Source organism: Vigna angularis, chromosome 4 (assembly GCF_016808095.1).
Source record: "Vigna angularis cultivar LongXiaoDou No.4 chromosome 4, ASM1680809v1, whole genome shotgun sequence".
Lineage (NCBI taxonomy): Eukaryota > Viridiplantae > Streptophyta > Magnoliopsida > Fabales > Fabaceae > Vigna > Vigna angularis.
Window position 1 is genome coordinate 14,904,595 of NC_068973.1, and position 21,388 is coordinate 14,925,982.

A 21,388-nucleotide genomic window follows, 5' to 3' on the forward strand; every position below is an offset into this window, starting at 1 on the left:
ACAATTAAAAGAAAATTACAAATAATTTTAAGTGCCTAAATTATTGTATAATTATGCTTTAAGCCATGATCTTCATGTCCCTTGAATTCCAATCTTTATGGAGCATCACGAGCCTTAAAGAGATTTGTTCTTCCAACTGTTTGTTCTTTGACCTTGTCATAGGTCATTTGAATTGCAATCCTCAAGTTCTTCTTCTATATGATGAAGAGATAGTCCTCCATCATATTCACTTCAATATCAATTGAAAAAATGTTTCATGTTCATGTTAGTATTTGAGTTATTTACATCATCTGACACGTTCTCGCTTTAATGTCAGTTAAGAAACATCTCATGCTAGATTTGAGTTGTTTACATCATTTGACAAGTTCTCGTGTTAATGTTAGTTGAGAAAATGTTTCATGCTAGTATTTGAGTTATTTACACCATTTGACACGTTTCTGTTTCAATGTCAATTAAAAAACGTTTCATGTTAGTATTTGAGTTGTTTAAATGTGTCCTTCAATGTCAGTTGAGAAAACACGTTTGAGAGATAAAAAAGTTTAAAATGATTTGGTTAAAAAGATTACATCTATTCTTTTTTAAAGTGTTTTGACTAAAATATATCAAAATTTCAAACGAATTCCAAATTCACATCAAACTTTAAAGTTTAAAAATATATTTAACCTTAAAATAATTTCTTGTAATAAAAGTTTAATTAAAACATTACAAGAAAACCAACTATTTAATATATATTTACTATTTTTTGGAATATACTGGAAGTAGAAAAAATGTCTAGTATTCCATTAGAAGTGTGAAGGTGTTTTGTTATCTTTTTCTCGTAAATATAAAGAAAACTATGGGCAGCTCGAAATCTCGAAAAACAAAGCATATCCCCTCCAGCGGCGCAGTATAAGACGCAACACTAAAATGCGCTACCAACTTGTCCCAATCGACGGGCAATGGCTATTGTGCGCCAATCGTGCGTTGCACCGAACTGAGAAGCAGGCACGGCAGAATAGTAGGAAAAAGACGAAGCAAACAAAAACACACACCAATTAATGAATTAATAATAATTAGCAACAATTAATAATTAATTAATAATAACATGATGACAGTCAGCTATATATAATATATATTAGCAACAATTAATAATTAATTAATAATAACATGGTGACACACTCACCTATATCTATATATATATATATATATATATATATATATATATATATATATATATATATATATATATATAATCATAACTAATAAAAAAATCAAACCAAAAATCTGCAAAAATCGATCATTTCATTCATATCCCCTTTCTTTCTTTATTCTCTCTTCTTCTTGTTATGTGTGTCTGTCCTTGAAGCTAGAAGAAGGACACGAAGCAACAACGAAGAAGAAGCATGGTTTCAACGAGACGCAACAGTGGATCTTTCTCCAACGCCAACAAGAGGCCGTCTTCTTCTGACGACAAAACTCCCTCCCCTTCCCCCAAGCGCCAAAAGGTTTTACCTTTTTTTTTACCCCTTTCTCTCAATAATCTCTATTTCTCGCTCGATTCACCTCTCTGATTCGCTCCCTTATGTTTTCTCAGGTCGACAATGTTGCTGCCGCCTCGGAGAAACCGATGCCGCCGGCGGAAAATTCCAAGGATTTGGGCATGCGGGAGCCTCCCGCTGATCCCGGAGAATGCGAATCTCGAGACGCTCAGATCGCCGGTGACGTCAATCCAGACGGCAAGGCCGATCCCACGCCGCCGATCGCCGATGGTTCATCTTTGCCACTAACACTTTCATCTTCAGTTTGTTATTTTTTTTTATAATTTTTATTGTTTTGTTGCGTGAAGGTTCTACACCGACTGTGGTTGCTGATAAACCTAGGGGTTCGTTCTCTTCTTGGGCTATATATCAGAAGCAAAACCCGAATTTCGAGGCTTCTGTTCCCTGGTGCAGACTCTTGTCTCAATCTGCGCAGGTAAATTTGTAATATTTTATTTCTTTGTTATTTTTGTTTCTGAGTGAATTGGGGGTCACTGCAAATTTTGTTTACTTGGAGTTTAATTTTATTATTGCTGCAGAATCCCAATGTTTTAATTTGCACACCCAACTTTACTATTGGGTCTAGTAGGGGTTGCAATTTCCCGTTGAAGGACCAGACTATAAGTGGAAATTTGTGCAAGATCAAACACACGCAGGTACACACATCTCTTGGAGTCTGAGATTGTGCGAGGAATGGAAGGATTGTTTTTTTTTTCGACCACAAGTCTTGACACTTGCCAGTGATTTTTTTTTTCTTTTGTGTTGTTTGAGATGTGCGTGAATGCTTGTGCGAAAGTGTGTGCTTGGTTTGCTTCCTTCCTTTTCTTTTTCTTTACAGTTGTTTGAGGTAAATATCGTAGGATATGTATGTGCAGTATGATTACTGTTGTTTCTGGAAATGATCAGCGCGAGGGAAGTGCTGTGGCCGTGCTAGAAAGTACGGGTAGCAAAGGATCGGTGGTAGTGAATGGCACGCTCCTCAAGAAGAGTACCAGTTATGTGCTTAACTCGGGGGACGAGGTGATTTTTGGTTTGATTGGGAATCATTCTTATGTATCCTTTTACACTCTTTGCATTCGAATATGTTGTCAGTCTTTTCTACTACTGTTTTTCTTTTTTTCTAAACGGGAGTTATCAAAATTTTCTATTTGCTTCCTTGTATTAAGTATTTATGTCCTTCCTTTTCTATCTCTGTCTGCATGTGGTTCCTTGATTTATTTTGACTTAGATTTTTCAGCAAATAAATCCTGAAGTTGCAGTTAAGGCTGCAGAAATTCAGGGTGGTGTCAGCAAGTTTTTCCAGATTGAAAGGAGGGCTGGAGACCCTTCAGCCGTGGCTGGAGCTTCTATTCTGGCTTCTCTTTCCAGCCTCAGACCGGATCTTACAAGATGGAAGTCTCCATCTCAGACTGCTGGTAAACCTATTCAGGGTACTGATGTTCCTAGTCATTCTGTTCTCCCTGATGGTACAGAGACCGGGCTCGAAGGTGTGGAAGGCAACTCTGTTCCAAATATAGCGACAGATAAAGCTGCTGATGTTGGAGCAAGTGACAAGAATTTGCCTATGGATTGCGATTCAGATGATGCTGGCACAGAGGCAGGCAATGTAAAAATCTCTGGGGTGAATGCTTTCCTAGGGCCTTTCTTCAGGATTCTAGCTGGATCTACTTGTAAAGTGAAATTGAGCAAAAGTATCTTTAAACAGGTATTCGAAGAAAGACATGGGACGAGGGATGTGCAAGCTGCATCGACTTCCGGTACTTCTGTTCGCAGTGCAGTTTTTAAAGAGGATGTTCATGCTGCAATACTTGATAGGAATGAAATAGAAGTGTCCTTTGACAACTTCCCTTACTACTTAAGGTATAACTAGTGGATTTCTCAGTCAATTCCACAGCTTTTGTCTTTGTTTTGGCACTTTATGTGTTAAGTGAATTTCAAATTGTCATTCTTTGTTGTTCCTTTCATGTGCTTTCTTATCATTCTCCTTTATTTAAAGATAATTCCCATTGAACATTTAATGTTCATTTGTTTCCTGCAAACTAATTGAACATGCAATTGCATTCTTTAAAATTTATAAAAGGAAATAAATTAATCATTTTTAAAACAATTACAATTTTTCTTTATAAATGGGAATTTTTATGTCCTATACTAGATAGATATATGGACTTTACTGTGTTAGGAGCTACATTGCTAACAAAGGTCCATGCTACTAATTTGAATCAACAATCAAAACATTTCCAAGGGCAAAGGCACACATTGTCAGACACTAAGTAGTACAATATACTTGTCTGATTTACAATTCTAGAGTAATTGGATTTCATCGTTTCTAGTTTATTGATTTCAAGTAACCATTTTATATATATACTTGATACAAATGGTATATTGTGTTCTGTTATTAGATGATATCCAAACGATAATGTTTAAATTCAATTCTAACCCAAGCCTATATTTCCTCTCCCCCCTCTAAACTTGTATTTCTCGTGTAAGGTAAGTAATGAAGTGCTCTCAAACGGGTCCTTCCAACAAGCCCAATTTTTTTATTTGGAAAACAACACCTAGTTTTTCCCTTATCAACACAAAAAACCTTGCAGCCTTTTATTCACACAATATGTACTGAATACTGATGGAAAATTCCGCTACTCTTACATTATGAGCTAAAATAAGAAGCAGGGATTAGAACTAAATATTGGTTAAAGAAACAGGTACAATGTTATGACATGAAAGAGAGACTTATCGAGGCAGTTGTTTCGTTTGTATATAATTTATTCTCTTCTCTTCTTCATTTTACTGTTTTGTATTTGAATTTGTTATATGCAGTTGGATGCCATGATTCCAGTGCTGTTTTTTTATCAACTATGGTTTTTCATCCAATGTGTATTGGTAGAACTTGGCAGTGGCATGACATGTGGTTGTAAATTTTGAAAAAGATTTTAAATTGTGGACTTGATTGCATTTGTGTTTAATATGATCTTCAATACCTGGGTTTCGCAGGGGTACTATAATGAGCTGTTTTAGCTATATCATATGATATTTTCCTCAATTTAAAACCTCGACTGTGAATTTTTTTAAAGGTTCTTTGTTTTTAATACAAATTTAGGAGTTCAATATGATTTTATGTTTGTGGTTTCATTCATGCATTTTACTTGATTGTTGTAGCTTCTTGGTTTGATCATTGATTGCGTTTCTGACCATATTTATATCTTCTTTCAGTGAGAATACAAAAAATGTTCTAATTGCAGCTTGCTTTATACACCTGAAGCATAGAGAACATGCAAAGTACACCACTGATCTTACAACCATAAACCCTCGTATTCTACTTTCAGGACCTGCAGGTGTATGCGAATTGCATTACTCTTCTCCTATATTTTTCCTTTCCAATGATTTTATTTTGGTTTTGACTTCCTTCTTAACTCACTGTTTCTCTCAATTGCCATTTTTTTGCAGGGTCAGAAATATATCAGGAGATGTTGGCAAAAGCACTTGCGAAACACTTTGGAGCTAAATTGCTCATATTTGATAGCCATTCGCTTTTGGGTGTAAGATAAAGTTTTCTTATTGATCTGATATTTGGATTAATCCATGAACACCTTTTTCATTAATGTGCCATTGAAGGTTATTTACCTATAAGCTGGTAATGAATCTTCATTTGTTCTATGTTCATATTTAACAGGGTTTAACTTCCAAGGAAGCTGAGCTGCTCAAAGATGGATTTAGTGCTGATAAATCCTGTGGCTGTGCTAAACAAAGTCCTTTAACTACAGACATGGCTGGGAGCATGGATCCACCAGTTAGTGAACCAGAGACACAGAACTCCTCAAATGCACCTACTCCATGTGGTTTTGAGTCTCAACTTAAGTTTGAAGCTGATAATTTACCATCTACATCTGGGGCATCTAAAACTTGTGTGTTTAAACTAGGTAGGTTTGCTTCATTTCTCCATTTAAGGAGACTTAATTTGTCACAAAGGTTAATGTTTTTCAGATATAATCCTTCAGGTGACAGGGTAAAATACAGTTCATATTCTGGGGGAATATATCAGCTTCAGACAATTTCTACAAGGTACAGGTTTGTGCTAAACTGTTCTCGGCTGGTTTCCATTTCTCACGATCTCATTGATACAAGGCGGAATTTGTTTTACCTAATTTAACAGTCACATATCACCTGAATTTATGATTGAAACATGGTATTACTTCAAATAATGAATTATACAATGTATGGTTTTGCGTGTGAATACAATGTTTTTGAAAGCAAGCTATACCAGTTACGCCAGATAAATGGCACTTCTACTTTAGTCATTGCCAATGCCAAATTTTTTATCTGCATAAACAATATTCTATATCTATCCACTCCAGGTTGCATTGCAACTTTTACTTTGCTAGGGAGAAATGGGTTATGAAAAAGTGAGAAACGAAAATGAGAGGGATGTATTAGAAATTATTTTTCTTTCTTTTTTGGCAATCAAATAAATGTAGGGCAAAAATGGTAGGTACAAACTGCCCTATTTGCCTAATACTTGCTTTCAATTTCATTAAAATGATATTTACAGATTGTGTGATTAAGGATAATATAGTAGTTTTTCTTTTGATTATATTGTTTACCAAACAAAGTGAAATTGTTTTTATTTTTGGTTATAATTTTGCTCAGCAATCACATATACAGGGGTCCACCTAATGGAAGTCGGGGGAAGGTTGTCTTACTTTTCGATGATAATCCCTTGTCAAAAATTGGTGTAAGATTTGATAAACCCATACCTGATGGAGTTGACCTTGGAGGTTGCTGTGAGGGTGGTCAAGGATTTTTCTGCCATGGTAATCTCTTATCTGTCTTATAAATTATCTTTTTAGATATTTTGTATTTTTATCTACAACTTTATCTTTGTCCTACATCTCGAACTTATCTTTTTCTCATTCCAGTGAATGATCTTCGGTTGGAAAACAGTGGCATTGAAGAACTTGACAAATTACTCATTAATACATTATTTGAGGTCACCTTTTACTCCACTCTGTGATCTAGTAAAATTTTCCTCTAATCATATTATACAGTCTCTTAATCTTACAATAAGAGTTTGTACATGTTTATTTCAGGTTGTGGTCAGTGAGAGCAGAAATGAACCCTTCATTTTGTTCATGAAAGATGCAGAGAAGTCTATAGTAGGAAACGGAGATCCATTTTCATTTAAAAGTAGGCTTGAAAATCTTCCGGACAACGTGGTGGTAATAGGTTCACATACTCACACTGACAGTCGCAAAGAGAAGGTGATAATTGAGTGTTTTTGTAATGCTAGAATGGTACAATCGTTGAGTCATTTTAAGCCATCAGACGAATACTGATTCAGAAAAATATTTTAATAGCCCATGGTGAGAAAATTTAGCCAAGTTCTATTTGCCATATCATTAGTTTTTTTACCCGACTTGATCAGTTTCCAGTGATCTATATTTTTGGTAGCTGTGGGCTTTTTATATATATATATATATATATATATATATATATATATATATATATATATATATATTTCTGGTTATATTTTATTGAGAAACTGAGAAAGAAGTCCGTTGTCAAAGTAAGATACGAATTGGATATCCTAAGTACATGGTTCTTTGTATTATCGTTTGATTGTTGGTCTTAATGAATGTGTATAAATGATTTTGTTATTGATATTTAACTATTTTTTCTTGCAGTCACATCCTGGGGGTTTACTTTTTACGAAGTTTGGCAGTAATCAGACGGCTCTTCTTGATTTGGCTTTCCCCGTAAGAATATCATCTCCTTTGGAGTATAGTATTTATATTTGAAAGAACAGAACAAGAATACCTGTACATACTTTACATGTCTTCTTTAGGCTTTCACTGTTGCAATAACATCCCTCCCTCATTCTCTCTCTCTCTCTCTCTTTCAGGATAGTTTTGGAAGATTGCATGACAGGGGAAAGGAGGTCCCAAAGCCAAACAAAACCTTAACTAAACTTTTCCCGAATAAAGTGACAATTCACATGCCACAGGTTTGTATAACATTTTCTTTCAAACCAACTACCAAAATTTTGAAGTTCTTGGGTGAAGGTATATGAAATGGTTTTATATTTTACACTCGCTCACTCAAAATCCCTTAGGGTTGGAGCAAGGATAATGCTGACATATAATTGTAAATTTCAGTTTCAGTTAGAAAAATGCCAAGGATTGAACTCTTCACCAATTGTTCATATAGGACCTTTTATACTGTTATGAATAAGAAATTCAAACTGTTGGGCGAAGGTACATGAATTTTTCTATATCTAACAATATTCAGTGTATGTTTCCTGATCCAGGATGAAGTACTTCTAGCATCTTGGAAGCAGCAACTTGATCGAGATGTTGAGACTCTTAAAATTAAAGGAAATTTGCACAATTTACGTTCTGTAAGTTCTTGTGCGAGCTTGTAATTTTAATTCAATTTTTTTCATGGTAAAACATAATATTGTTATTATTAAACCTTACACCATATATTTGGTTTTCAAAATATTACTTTTGTGGATTGCGTCTTTAATTATGGGTCTACTACTTTTGGGTGATACTTTTGGTTTTATATTTGTATGGGTGACATGGAATGGGTGCTTAAAGATAAATTGGTTGTTCTGGACCTAAGTAAATTTTGTACAAGATAGTTAGTATAATTTTTGGGGTAGTACATCCTTTAATTGATATGGATCTAGCTCTTCTAAAGTGAGCAAGTGTGTAAAGTGAGAAAACAAGGATACATTTATTGTTGGTTTTGATTGAAGTGCCTCATAAATGCATCTAACTTTAAATGAATGATTGCCTTTACTTTCTCACCTTCCTGTTTGTGCACTGCACATTTTTGAGGAGGACTAAATAGACTGGATATGATATTTAAACTTGTTCTGAAGTGTCTGAGCCAAATTTTATTTGTTGTCCACACGCACTGCACATAGAATTCATGGTTACATCAATTATGTTGCTGAAAAGAAGCTTGAATATAATTTCTCATCATAAATTTGATATTATTTACATCCAAATTATTGTTAAATGTGATTGTCTTGACTGATACACATATCAAGCGTAGATGTTATTATCAACAATAAAAGCCCTATGCCACAAAAGTTAGCCATGTAGATTGCATGATGACATTAGGCTTGATTGAAGATAAATTTTTTACCGAAATTATTTACCGTGAGTTTCCTCTAAACGGAATTCTTCCAATATTCTTCAAGGCTGTCCTTTCATCAGTTTAACAGGGTTGAAAATCATTCAATCTACTTTTCTCATTGGTGCTTTCACTGACATTCTATGCATCTATCCAAACCATGATAACCTATTTACCGTAATCTTTTACTCAATCATGCACTAATATTTTCTAATACACAATCATTCCATATCTTGTAATTTCTTATGTGGCTACACATCTATTACTAGGGTTATTGTTTATAAATAATTTTAGGTTTGTACTGGAGTCTTTGGATGTTTGAAATGCAATTATGGCTGTGCAAGGTTTATTCTTCTAAATGATTTTAAATGTTGTCTTTGTGGTCCAATTTTAGCTCTTATGAGACTGGGACAGGGTTGCTATTTATTACGTTGTTGTTCTGCAGTTGTTATGCTTTAGTATTACTGCTATTGTTGTTAGTAGAACCTTTTGTTACTTGTGTACAACCCTTGATCACTAGCTGCATAAGTTATGACTCAAAATTGAGAGGTGAAGGCATGGCCCACAAAAAAATTAAATAACGTGGTATGAACTATGAAGAGATAGGAATTATGTAAGTTTCTTAATGGAACTTTAGCTTGTTCTTGAGGAGCCTGGCGTAGTGTTAATGATGACAGTATAGTTTTCTGTAGTTAATTCCTTGTCTCTTTTAGAAATTATCGGAATAGCATGCTTTTAGTTTTTCATAATTATTAGACAGTTTTTGTATTTAAAACTTTGCACCCAATTACTCACCATAGGAAATAGTACCCTTTTTGCCTAAAATGTCTATGGACGCTCTGTTTAACATACGGAGAAGGTACTTTTCATTTAATAACTTCATGTTAAAGGCCCCCCTCTAAATTCTGACCCAAGGGAAGCGAGATTTAGATAGGGAAATTTGGTGCTGTTAGTTAGAAGGGATTAGTTAATTTGTTGGGGGTATTAGTTCTAAACATAGATGAAAATAAGGATGGAAGGGGCATTAACAGAATTAGAATGTTTCTAGGGTTCTGGAGAAGAATTCATTCTACTACCATATTCAATTGTTCAAAAAAATTATACATTTTGGGTGTTAATTTGTGGGGGGTTAGTTAAATAGGTAGGAGGACATAAGGATAAGAGTGAGCATTCTAAACTATTATAGTGGCATTTGGGAATTGAACCACTGGTAGAAAGCCCCCTCCCCTCCCCTTCGTGATTAATTGCTTCCTTTTCTTTGTTTCATTCAATATTAAATAAAGAAGTTTTCTATTCTTATCTTCCGTTACTGGTTTCCTAACAACTCTTTCCTACATTCTTTCAGCTATAATTGTGTTTCTTCTTTTAGTCTTTTTAAATAATTCACTATTTGACCATGTCGGATGTGTTGATTGTAATTGCTTTCATGATGTACTAAATTGTGTCTCATAATTATAGGTTTTGAGCCGTTGTGGGGTGGAATGTGAAGGGCTTGAATCCTTGTGCATTAAGGATCAAACACTTAGTATTGAAAGTATGTTCTACTAGTAAGTGCTTAAGGTTTTACTATTTAAATCTCTTCTATATCATTTTTGCTATATTACAGATGCAGAGAAGATTGTTGGTTGGGCTATAAGCCGACATCTCATGCAGAATGCTGAAACTGATCCTGATGCAAAGCTTGTGTTGTCTTGTGAGAGGTAATTATTTAATATACATGCACACATATAAAACACTTAAGGGTCATGTTATTAATCATTAGCTATTTTTTATTCTGCCAGCATCCAGTATGGAATTGGCATCTTACAGTCTATCCAGAATGAGTCAAAAAGCCTGAAGAAGTCTCTTAAGGTTGTTGTTATGAACTTTTGCTGGTTTGATTGTGGGAGATAGCGACATGTAGTAGTTTGTTCCCAACTTACTACTTGGAAGTTATTCTGTTTATAGCGTTTAACCATTTGATTTCATGAGTGCTGTTTTCTGAAATATACCTCTTATGTTTTTGAAATCAGGATATTGTAACAGAAAATGAGTTTGAAAAGAGGCTTTTGGCTGATGTTATTCCACCTAACGACATTGGTGTTACTTTTGAGGATATTGGAGCTCTTGAAAATGTCAAGGATACATTGAAGGAATTGGTTATGCTTCCTTTACAGAGGCCTGAGTTATTTTGCAAAGGGCAATTAACCAAGGTATACTATACAGATTGAAATACATTCTATTGTTTAAGATGCATTCCCCTTTGTCTATTGACTGTTAGAGTTAGATTCTATTGTTTATTTCCTTCCCTGCTTTTTACTATTTTCTTTTTTCTGTTTGACTGATCAACGGGAAATAAATAATCTGACCCTGCTCATGGTGTCTAAGTAGTTTTTAAATGTGTGGCATGGCATGTCCGCAAGGGATTAAAAGTTTCCTTGAGAGCTTAGAGTATCAGTGATATGCAATTGTTTTTAAGAAACTCATTTTGGTGTCGTTTCCTAATATTGGAATATTTTTTTTTACTTAAGTAATAATAATCACAAATATTAAAATAAAGTAAATTTTTAGCCCACCCATTGTCAATTTTTTTTACTCATCAGATTTTGTGATTCTGATTGACTTCCATGCAGCCATGCAAGGGCATTCTTTTATTTGGTCCTCCTGGAACAGGCAAGACAATGCTTGCAAAGGCAGTTGCTACCGAAGCTGGTGCAAATTTCATCAACATTTCCATGTCGAGTATCACATCTAAGGTTGGGTTTGCTTCACTGGATTTATTTTAACGTCTATGCTGTTAGATATTTTTTCTTTTAAACTGTGTTCTTTTCCAATTTTGCTTCAGTGGTTTGGTGAGGGCGAAAAATATGTGAAAGCTGTTTTTTCCCTGGCAAGTAAAATTGCTCCTAGCGTGATATTTGTTGACGAAGTAAGCTTTTTGCATGAATATTTTTAGTTTGCTTTAATTCATCAGCTGAAAAATAAATCAGTGAAAACTAGTATGGCTTCTTGTATAGGTTGATAGCATGTTGGGCAGGAGGGAAAATCCTGGGGAGCATGAGGCCATGCGAAAGATGAAAAATGAATTCATGGTGAATTGGGATGGCTTACGCACGAAGGATACTGAGAGAGTTCTGGTGCTTGCAGCCACTAATAGGCCTTTTGACCTAGATGAAGCTGTCATAAGGAGGCTGCCTCGGAGGTAAGCACCATGTTCAACTGCACTTCAATTCCTTGGTGTTCTTATTTGGGAAGAGAGGGGGTCTTAATAGAACTAATAAATGTGTGAAGTTTTTCTTAATCAAATTGGTCTTCTGCAGGTTAATGGTAAATTTGCCAGATGCTCCAAATAGAGCAAAAATATTGAAAGTCATACTGGCAAAAGAAGATTTGTCTTCTGGTCTTGATTTGAATGCAATTGCAAGTATGACTGATGGATATTCCGGAAGTGACCTTAAGGTTATGGGCATTCTTTTTTAAACTAGTACACATTTTAAATTAAGGTTATACATGCCTTCAAGCTTGCTCTTTTATTGCAGAATTTGTGTGTAACTGCTGCACATTGTCCAATTAAAGAGATATTAGAGAAGGAAAAAAAGGTATGCCTAGTTACTTTATGGCAGAATGTTTTCAGCTTGCATCAATGACTTATACTCATCGTATAATTCGATGCATGGCAGGAACAGGCTGCTGCTCTGGCAGAAGGTAGACCTGCTCCAGCAATAAGTGGAAGTGCAGATATCCGATCTTTAAACATGGAAGATTTCAAGTATGCTCATCAACAGGTATATGAAAGGGGTCTCTTTCATACGAAGATCCTCCCTCTCTTAAAATAGATATATATAACTTTGTCATGTTGAAACAGGTGTGTGCAAGCGTTTCCTCTGAATCCGTAAATATGACGGAGCTTCAACAATGGAATGAACTATACGGTGAAGGTGGTTCAAGAGTAAAAAGAACATTAAGCTATTTCATGTGAGAAAACCCTTTGTACAAATGTTTTCCTATTGCTGCCCCTCATGTTCTAGAAGCCTCCAGTATTTGTAGTTTTGTGCCGGCCTCATAACGCTTGCAGGGCTTGATGCCGAGCCCGTTTCGTTTATAAGGTGAAATATAGGTTTTTCGAGTATTTTTTTATCCTAACCTGTGGGATGGTGGGTTTTGAAAGGAGTGGAGCCTTGCAGAATAGTGAACAGGCTCTGCTGCATCTATTTTGATCCTCATCCCCTGGCCGCCACCTCTCCAAAGATGTGTGTTGAAAATGTCTCTCCCAAAACAAGAGTCATAACGACCCCTGTGAAAGCATTTATTGCCCCTCCTAATGGAAAACAAACAATAAGCATTTAGATCATCCCTGCTTTCTGTCGTATGTACATATGCATCATATCATAGAAAATCCCTTAGTTCAATCTCCTTCACAATGCAAAATTTATTCAACTTTCAATACTGGCAATACTCGGAACAGTTATTAATGAAAAAAAATTGGCGTTTTGCATGTTAATTTCAACAAATAATGTCGGGATTTATGTCATGTAGTTTGTGTATTAATCGATATAACGATGACAATCACATGAAATCATTAATGATTTTATCACTAGTGAGTTTACTGTTATTTGTCCAATCTTTTGACAGAAGAATGTATCCAGCGCATTATCATGCTTTGAAAAAAATGTCTACATTATTCCCGTTATTGTATGGATTAAATATTTTGATCCCTTGAATTCTTAAAATATTTCACTAGTCTTTATCTTTGTAGGCTTTTATTAGAGTTTTCTAGTTTTAAAAAAAAAACAAAAAAGAATTAAGTTAGTGTTTATTTTTTTTAATAAAATAAAGTAATAAATTTTGAAATGGAATTCATTTTTCTCTTTTTGTCTTTAAGTTTTAGAAATATTAGAAATAAATGGATATAGCGTTTTCTAGTTAAAAAAAACAAATAAAAATTAAGGTAGTATATATTTATTTTTTAATAAAGTAGTGACAAATTTTGAAATGGATTTCATTTTTATTTTGTTTCTAAATTTTAGAAATAAATGGATATAACTTTTCTAATTTAATGATATTAATATTTTTTATTCTAGGTTCGCATATGATTTATAATTGTTAGATTCGATAAACAATTTAAATGTCAGCTTAAAATATATTAAAAAAATATATATAATTGGTAAGATGATAATGCAAGTAAGTTGTTCTGGTCCAAACATAAGTTTGAAATACATTAAAAATATTTAGTACAATTGATTAAAAATATTTAGTACAAATAATAGGATGTTAATGTGGGTTGGTTTATTTGGTCTCCATAAAAGTAGAATGGTCTTGCATAACATTTGGAAAGTTTCTCCCTCTACCTCAAACTATTTATTCGTGTACTTTCAATTTTTTTTAAGAATTAATATCTTTTTTGGTTTCTCCATTTGTGAGGTTTGTTAAAAGTTGTCCTTAGACGTTCACAGTTATCCTATATTTTGTAAAGAACGGTCCGACTGTTCAATTTTTCATGTGGCAACTGTGTGGCTTAATTGACATGGCAACGCTATAAGATTACCCAATGTAGGAGTATCACACACCGTAAGCTCTGCTCTGTGCTCTCAACTTATGGAACTGACAACAAACTATGCGGATGCCTTCTCGTGGTCGATGACCGGTACTGTTTGATCGAAACTTTCACCGATGGTGATCTTCGTCACACTCTCGGAGCCAGCGGGGAAGCCATTTTCAAACTCATTGACAGCATAATTGATGTTTACACATTTTTCCCCTATTTCGGGCTTTTTAATTTGAGCATAAATAAATTAAGTGGAAGTTGTAAATTGTTGATTCGCTTCTGTCCGAGGGTCTTTGCCACGAGTAAGGGCTTTTTCATATCTTTGCTACAACCACCAACACACAGATTATATACGATTGTCAGTCTGCGCTTTCGCCTTTCATCTTTCTTCTTTTGTTTTCTTTTTTTCTTTTTTCTCCTGTTTCTCCATTTCAACATGTTACTTTTCTTAACAAGTATTTTATATCAGTTAAAGATTTTACATACATATATGTATTTTTATTCATAACATTTTTTCACTTTTTTAAGTACTGATGATTTAATATACTTGTAAGTTTTCCTTTTATTTTGAGATATGTTCTTGATAGTTATCAATAATCAAACCCTAATAGATTTTGTAGTAATTGAATTGTGGATGAATAAGATGGTGTGTGTGATGTGGATAGTATATAATAGTCCTTCGTTTTTCCTTTAATGGGTATCTCTCTAATCCTCCAGATCTGAATCAATTCAAATTTTTTTGCCCTTTTGATTGTTCAAATCCACTTTTCCTTTTCGTGAAGCTTTCCAAATTTGGGCAGTCATTTGCTTTTTCTAGTTTGTTTTTCTTTCTTGGAACATAGAAATTGACATAAGAGAGTGAGCACACAGAGTAAGAAGAATGGGAGTGTCACTGACGGCGACGCCAAAAACAGTGTTGATGACGTCTTCGGTTGCACCGCAACCGTACGGTGGTGTTGCATTGCTCCTTGATTTTTGGGTGAAGAAGTAAACCTTAGTTATTTTGAAATACAAGTGCCACGTCAATTAGGCCACACAGTTGCCACGTATTGAAAGATTGTACAGGTTGGCTAAGTTCCGTTAGTTTTTTAACGCCGTAAGCAAAAATGATCAACTTGAACCATTTTTTTACAAAATATGGGATAATTATGAACGTCTAAAAAAAGGTAGGACAACTTTGAATAAACCTCACAAACCGAGAGACCAAAATAGGTATTAAACCTTTTTTTTTAAATTTCAAAACTATCTTTTGTAATTTCTTTTTTTAACTTAAAGTAATTATTTTTAAGTTTGTCTTTCTCTGCAACTCAAAAAATCTTATACCTTCAACTTTTTACGTTTCAATGGATTTCAAAATATGTAACACCGATTTCTAGGATGCTATGAATTATTAAAAATTGGTAAAATTAAAAAATTTACCATACTACAAAAACATACTTAAAAAGAAATACTTTAATTATATTATCTTAACTTGTAAAAAGAAATAGCTTTGAATGAATTTTAAGGTTATTCCCCATCTTTCTCGAGTCAATCACGCCTCTGAAACATTATCCTTAGGCTTGGTTCACGTCCATTCTTCATTAAATTCACCATTTTTCACCAAAATAAATTGTGATAATCGATTATCACTTAAGATAATCAATTATCTCAGTGAAATTCACCTAGAAACATCACGCAGGAAGGGATAATCGATTATCATCCCAGATAATCGATTATTCCTGAAACCACACTCAAAACCAACGCGTAGATAATCGATTATAACTAATGATAATCGATTATTCGAACGGTCAAAATGAAGAAACATATGTATGGAACCCGTTGTCCAAAAATCAGCCCGATCCAATGGTGACCGACTTCACATTGACGAAAACACTAGTGTAGATTTTATGATATTCTTCAAAACAAAGCTGTTGATGCGAGACTATTTTCTCTCAATCTAGACCTCTGATTGACGATCCAAACGGTCAGAATGAAGAACCATAAGTTTGGAACCCACTGTCCACGGTGAACAACTTCACAACGACGAAAACACCAATGTAGGTTTTATGTTATGCAGGAATGACTTTTTCTCTTCCTTTCTCTCTCTCTTGGCTTTTCCCTCTCTTCAAATGACTCTAATGTACCCTACTAATCTGAACCATCTCCACTAAAACAAAGTGAGACATAATGATCCACATTATTTGGTCTATTCTCCACAGGAAGGGAGCCCAATAACTCAACCCTTACAACATATATTTGCATAGAAACCCCCAAGCATCATAACTTTGTTCTCCCTTAGCATCAAACCCTTTGCTGGGATAACCCAACAAAACATATATAATACATTCATAGGAAAAGCTCATCACAAATATTACATAAACCTATACCCATTGATACACAAACTCTTACCCAACAATAACCACATATAACCATATTCATATACACATGTATTAAAACAAGGATTGCCAATCAAGATAATCAAGTACACATATAACATACAACCATAAATAAATAAAGGTAAGCTTCCACATACCTTGGCCAATCATAAGGTTTTACCTACAATCCTAAAACACCATCAATCTTCCTTTACACTAAGAGTTTCTCATCGCTCTCTCTCTTCTTGTCCCAAAACGCCAATATCCTCTCTTTCTCTGTTTTCTCACTTTGATTTAGAGTTTCTAGGGTTTCTAAACACAAAAACACCCCTTAATGAATTTCTGCACCAATTAAATAAAGGTAAAAGACTTTTTTTTGTCCCTAAACAAAAACACAAAAATAAATAAATAACACAACAATTATGTTCTAACAAAAACACAAAGTATCAAAACTACTTTATTTTTAAACTCCTATTTTCCCAAATCTTATAAAATCCGTTAAAAGATTTTTTGAAAATTTCAATAGATTTGAAAATCTGTTCAGGTCTTCAACAAATTTTAAAATTCATTAAGATGTTCAATGAAATTTGAGGATTTCGAAATCCATTTAAGACTTTCAATACATATATCTTAACAAATTTTGAAACCTGTATAACATATTCTTAATTTTTTTTTTCAATTTAAAAGTTAGTAAATATTTAATTTAATTTAATATATGCTAATATTTTAATATTTTAACATATATTTTATTAAACTAAAACAAGTAAAATATATTTAAAAAAATTAAAAACAAAAAAATACAAAAGAATAAAATTAAAAAAAATTTTAAAAAAATTATGAATGAATTTCGAAATTCATTGAAAAATGTAACGAATTTCGAAATCCGATAAAAAATATATCAGATTTGAAATCCGTTACATTTCTCGATAGATTTCGAAATCAGTTGAGAAATTTAACGAGATTTCAAAAATTTTAATTCTTTTAATTATTCTTTTAGTTTTACTGAAAGATATTTTGGTCTTTCGGAGGTGTAGGAAGAAATCTTTAGAACTATAAGGAGCAATAGTCTAACATTTGGCATGCGAGTTTGTAGGCCAGCTTGCAGTTTATATAAAAAGTTTAGTTTGGACTTGTAGTGAATATAAAAAAATATTTTTTTGTAATTTATTTATTTATTTTTATTTAATAAATTAGTAGAAATAATAGATTTTATAAATTTATTTTCTAAAATAGTAATATTTAATTTTATAATTTTTAACTTTTAAGAATAAGTATGTTGAGAATAAGAATGACTTTGAACCAGAGTGAAACAAAGAGACTTTGACCTAAATCGAAACAAGAAAAAACATGCGAATGAAGAAACTATTTTTGGATGAGTTGGATGCGGATGAGCAAGCTATTGCTATAGATGAATATGATAAGAAACACAATTTGAGCAAATTGTTTAAAAAAACACACATTACGGGTTGTTGAATTTAAGTTAATGTAAGCTATGCAAGCCAAATACAGGTGTCAGTAGTTGACAAAACTAAGCGGATTAAGAGATTAAAAATAATGTCTCACACTTTTTTGTGGGTCTGCATGTTGACTTACATTATCTGCCTCACAATTCATCATTAACAATTGAGTATGGAGAATCATATTTATTTATTTTTCAAGTTTAAAAATTAAATTGTATCAAAGTTTAAATCTAATTTTGCATTGAAGTTAAAAGAGTAGAATCATATTCAGTCCATTTTAAAATATTGCACACTGAAATATTCAGGATATTTTTATAAAACCGTAAAGATAATATGTCCAAACGGAGAATGAGAGTGCGAATAGCAACTTCGAAATTATTGATTTAGAAACAAGATTAAATATTTGTAATTGCAAAACAAAACACTTAACACAACTTTTAAAAAATCCCTTTATTTACATGAATATGATTTACTAGATGTTAAAGATTTCGTTTCAGACTCAACTAATCCGGATCAGTCAAGAGATTAGTAAAACTTGATCCAGTTTGTCAAAAATCAAGCTAGAGATATTTTTAGACAATTTAACCATAAATTCACCACATTAGTAACTTATGTCTAATTCATTATCTTTCTGTGTTTAGTCATATTCTAAATTCACAAGGCAGCTGAATTAATCGGGATTTAAATGTGGCTCTAAATGGATTATGGCCAAACACTTTCTAATATTACATGAAAAACCAGAATTGAATGAGTTGCTTATTCAAGATTTTTCTTTTTACTTGGAAGGCAAGAATCGAGAGAACGTTCTCAAGCAGAATTATGTATCAAGAGGATATGTATTTGATTGCACAAGACACGAGACACTTACTACACACCATCTAATAAAATTCTCACTATTATATTTTATAGTCTATTTTTGCTAAATAATAATATTCTAATATGCCATAAAGGGCACATAAAGATAAACTCTTTCCGCGAAGCAAGAAGATTGAAATAAGGCAATCATTCCTGTATCAGAATTTAACATATCTGGAGTTAAGTATGAAATTAATAGCAGTTGCAATGAAAGCATTATATCTCCAAAAACATAAAATTCCTTTATTCATAACAAATAATTGGGCAGTAATGAACCAGAATACACCATAATTAAGAAATATACATACAGATGATGTACAAAAAAATGAATGAAATCTGAGCTTTATGGGTCACTGCATCATGATTCTGAATTCTTCAAAGCTGAGGAAGCCATCGCCATTCAAATCAAAGTGTTTGATCATTGCTTTGCATTCATCAAGGGTCTTGGACTCACCCATCTTCTTAAGCATCCTCTTCAAGCTCTTTGGAGTTATAAAGCCACAGCCTTCAATGTCATACATCCCAAAAGCCACCTTCAAGTCCTTCAACTTCTGCTCCTCTCCTCCACCTTCCATCAGAGCAACGAAATCCTCCAAACTCAGCAACCCATCTCCATCAGAATCCAAAGATGCAATTGCCATCTCAGCCTCTCTCAACAGAAGCTCACCACCCATCATCCCTAACCCCTGCTTCAGCTCCAAAGGCGAAACCTTTCCATCACCATCTTCATCAAAGTATCTCACAACATCCTCTAACCCAACCTTCTGCCCCATCTCACAATACACACTCCTTTCTATATGTCTGTATGTTGGACCAAACAAACTCACAGACTGTACCAAAAATTTAAACTACCAAAAATTTAAACTAGATGTATGAAACTGTCTTGTGTGTGTATATATATATATGTTTTGATGTCGGTTTGACGACGTGTGGAGGCGGTGTATCATAAATTCTAATAAACCTATGAAGTTGCCCAGAGTGTTCCAATTTTCAAAACACAATAATTGATTAACAAGGACATGGAAGCCACGACAAGGGTACGTGGCAAGATATTACAGGTCAACCGATTAATTAATGTCATAAATAAACACTTAAAAATTGCAATTCAAATTTGGTACATGACTTAACGCGGTAACGGAAAACCGCTTCCGAATTGGTGGGAGCAACGTGTCCGTTTTCCGTACTAATACAATAATTTCATTGTCATAGATACGTTATAATTACGTTTTTCAATCATCTTAGTTGATTTTTTTATTCTATTATACCACGATTACTTTTAGAGCTTCTCATATTAGAATACCTTTTATCATAACTAATTTTTTTTGAGAAAAAAAGTTTTTTTCTTAAAGATTTATTTTTATGAATTAGCGGTTTACTTATCATGAGTTTTAAATTTACCGTTAGCCGGTTTTTGAAACTTAAATTTTAATTATCTTCTAATAAAAATGTCTTATGTAAAGATTATAAGATAATCTCGACACTATAATAATATATTTGCTGTTATGGTTAATGATATGTGATTTATTTGTATAGTGGGGCGGCACACGGTATGACTTCGCCTCGTATATTATTCTGAGCAAACGCGATTTAGAAATTGAAGTGAAAAACAAAGGAATAAACAATCACGTCCTTTTATTCTATTCCTTGTCTCTCATTATCAAAGAATAACTTAAGGATCTTTGGAACAAATTTCACACCAACTCTTTTTTTTTTCAAATTAAAATTAATTTATACATTTGCATAAAAATCTAAATTTTTATTTTAACTTATTTATTATTTAATTTTAACTTATGAGTAATTTTATTTCTTTGAGAAAGTTTATGTAAAAACTAGTTTAAACATAACCTAAATTTGGAGTGATTTATATAAATTGACATTTTTCTTTTGTATTTATTCCTTTTGTTGAAAAGATGGAGCACTGGTAGCACGTTACATAAGGAATAGCCATATTTGGTCTTGCATCACCATCACTTGCCACTTTTCATTATCAAATTTATCACACCAATGTTGCATTTTTAACCTTAGATGCCATGTCTTTTTTAACCTTGTTATTGATTTTGTACACATAAAAAACATCATTTGATCACTTTTAATAGATTTTCTTTTTCTACTTAAGTATTTACTTAGAAACACTTAAAACTAATGAGGATAATATTTATACTTTTGAACTGAGGGTTTTCATTTCACTTCTAAATATCGTAGTTAATTATTTTTTTATCAATATGTAAGAATATTTTCAATTTTTTTAATAACCAAATTTGTAATAGTAATTAAACAACAAAAGTAATTGAAAAGTTATATTAGTTTAATAAATGCAAGTGTATGGATAAAGTCTTGTTTTTAATTATAACACTCTAATTGGATTCAATTTACTAATATTTAAACCATTACATAGTTGATAAAAAAACACAAACCAAGTATATAAAATATATTTACAAATCCTATACGAGAAAAACTAAATTATTGAAAGATAAATAATACTTCATTTACTAAAAGGATCTACAATACAAAAATTATATACTTAAATAACAACCCACTTTT

The 21,388-nt window shown here is 33.1% G+C and overlaps 2 protein-coding genes across 14 annotated transcripts; one reads left to right on the forward strand and one right to left on the reverse strand.

Moving 5' to 3' along the window:
* The first annotated feature begins 1,249 nt into the window (after positions 1-1,249).
* Positions 1,250-13,042, forward strand: LOC108323422 (uncharacterized). Of its 13 annotated transcripts, none has more exons than XM_017555878.2 (28): positions 1,250-1,484; positions 1,574-1,748; positions 1,826-1,953; positions 2,057-2,173; positions 2,424-2,570; positions 2,746-3,138; positions 3,223-3,377; positions 4,728-4,849; positions 4,962-5,053; positions 5,188-5,434; positions 5,513-5,582; positions 6,162-6,325; positions 6,431-6,501; positions 6,602-6,772; positions 7,196-7,267; positions 7,414-7,515; positions 7,819-7,908; positions 10,113-10,188; positions 10,261-10,354; positions 10,436-10,505; positions 10,667-10,846; positions 11,267-11,389; positions 11,479-11,562; positions 11,651-11,835; positions 11,954-12,092; positions 12,173-12,232; positions 12,314-12,418; positions 12,499-13,042. In XM_017555878.2, exons 1-28 carry the CDS (start codon positions 1,383-1,385, stop codon positions 12,610-12,612), a joined length of 3,648 nt encoding a protein of 1,215 aa, XP_017411367.1. In that variant the 5' UTR covers positions 1,250-1,382; the 3' UTR covers positions 12,613-13,042. The 13 variants fall into 13 exon arrangements, 12 of the variants coding, with proteins under 12 accessions (XP_017411367.1, XP_017411368.1, XP_052732891.1 ...); XM_017555879.2 differs by having other exon boundaries at positions 2,746-3,123; XM_052876931.1 differs by having other exon boundaries at positions 2,746-3,123; positions 5,513-5,576; positions 6,177-6,325.
* A 5,799-nt stretch (positions 13,043-18,841) lies between these two features.
* LOC108323420 (calcium-binding protein CML37) lies at positions 18,842-19,716 on the reverse strand. The gene is made up of 2 exons (XM_017555871.2): positions 19,156-19,716; positions 18,842-19,000 (listed from the first exon to the last, which is right to left on the reverse strand). Exon 1 carries the CDS (start codon positions 19,618-19,620, stop codon positions 19,198-19,200), a length of 423 nt encoding a protein of 140 aa, XP_017411360.1. The 5' UTR covers positions 19,621-19,716; the 3' UTR covers positions 18,842-19,000; positions 19,156-19,197.
* Positions 19,717-21,388: the final 1,672 nt, after the last annotated feature.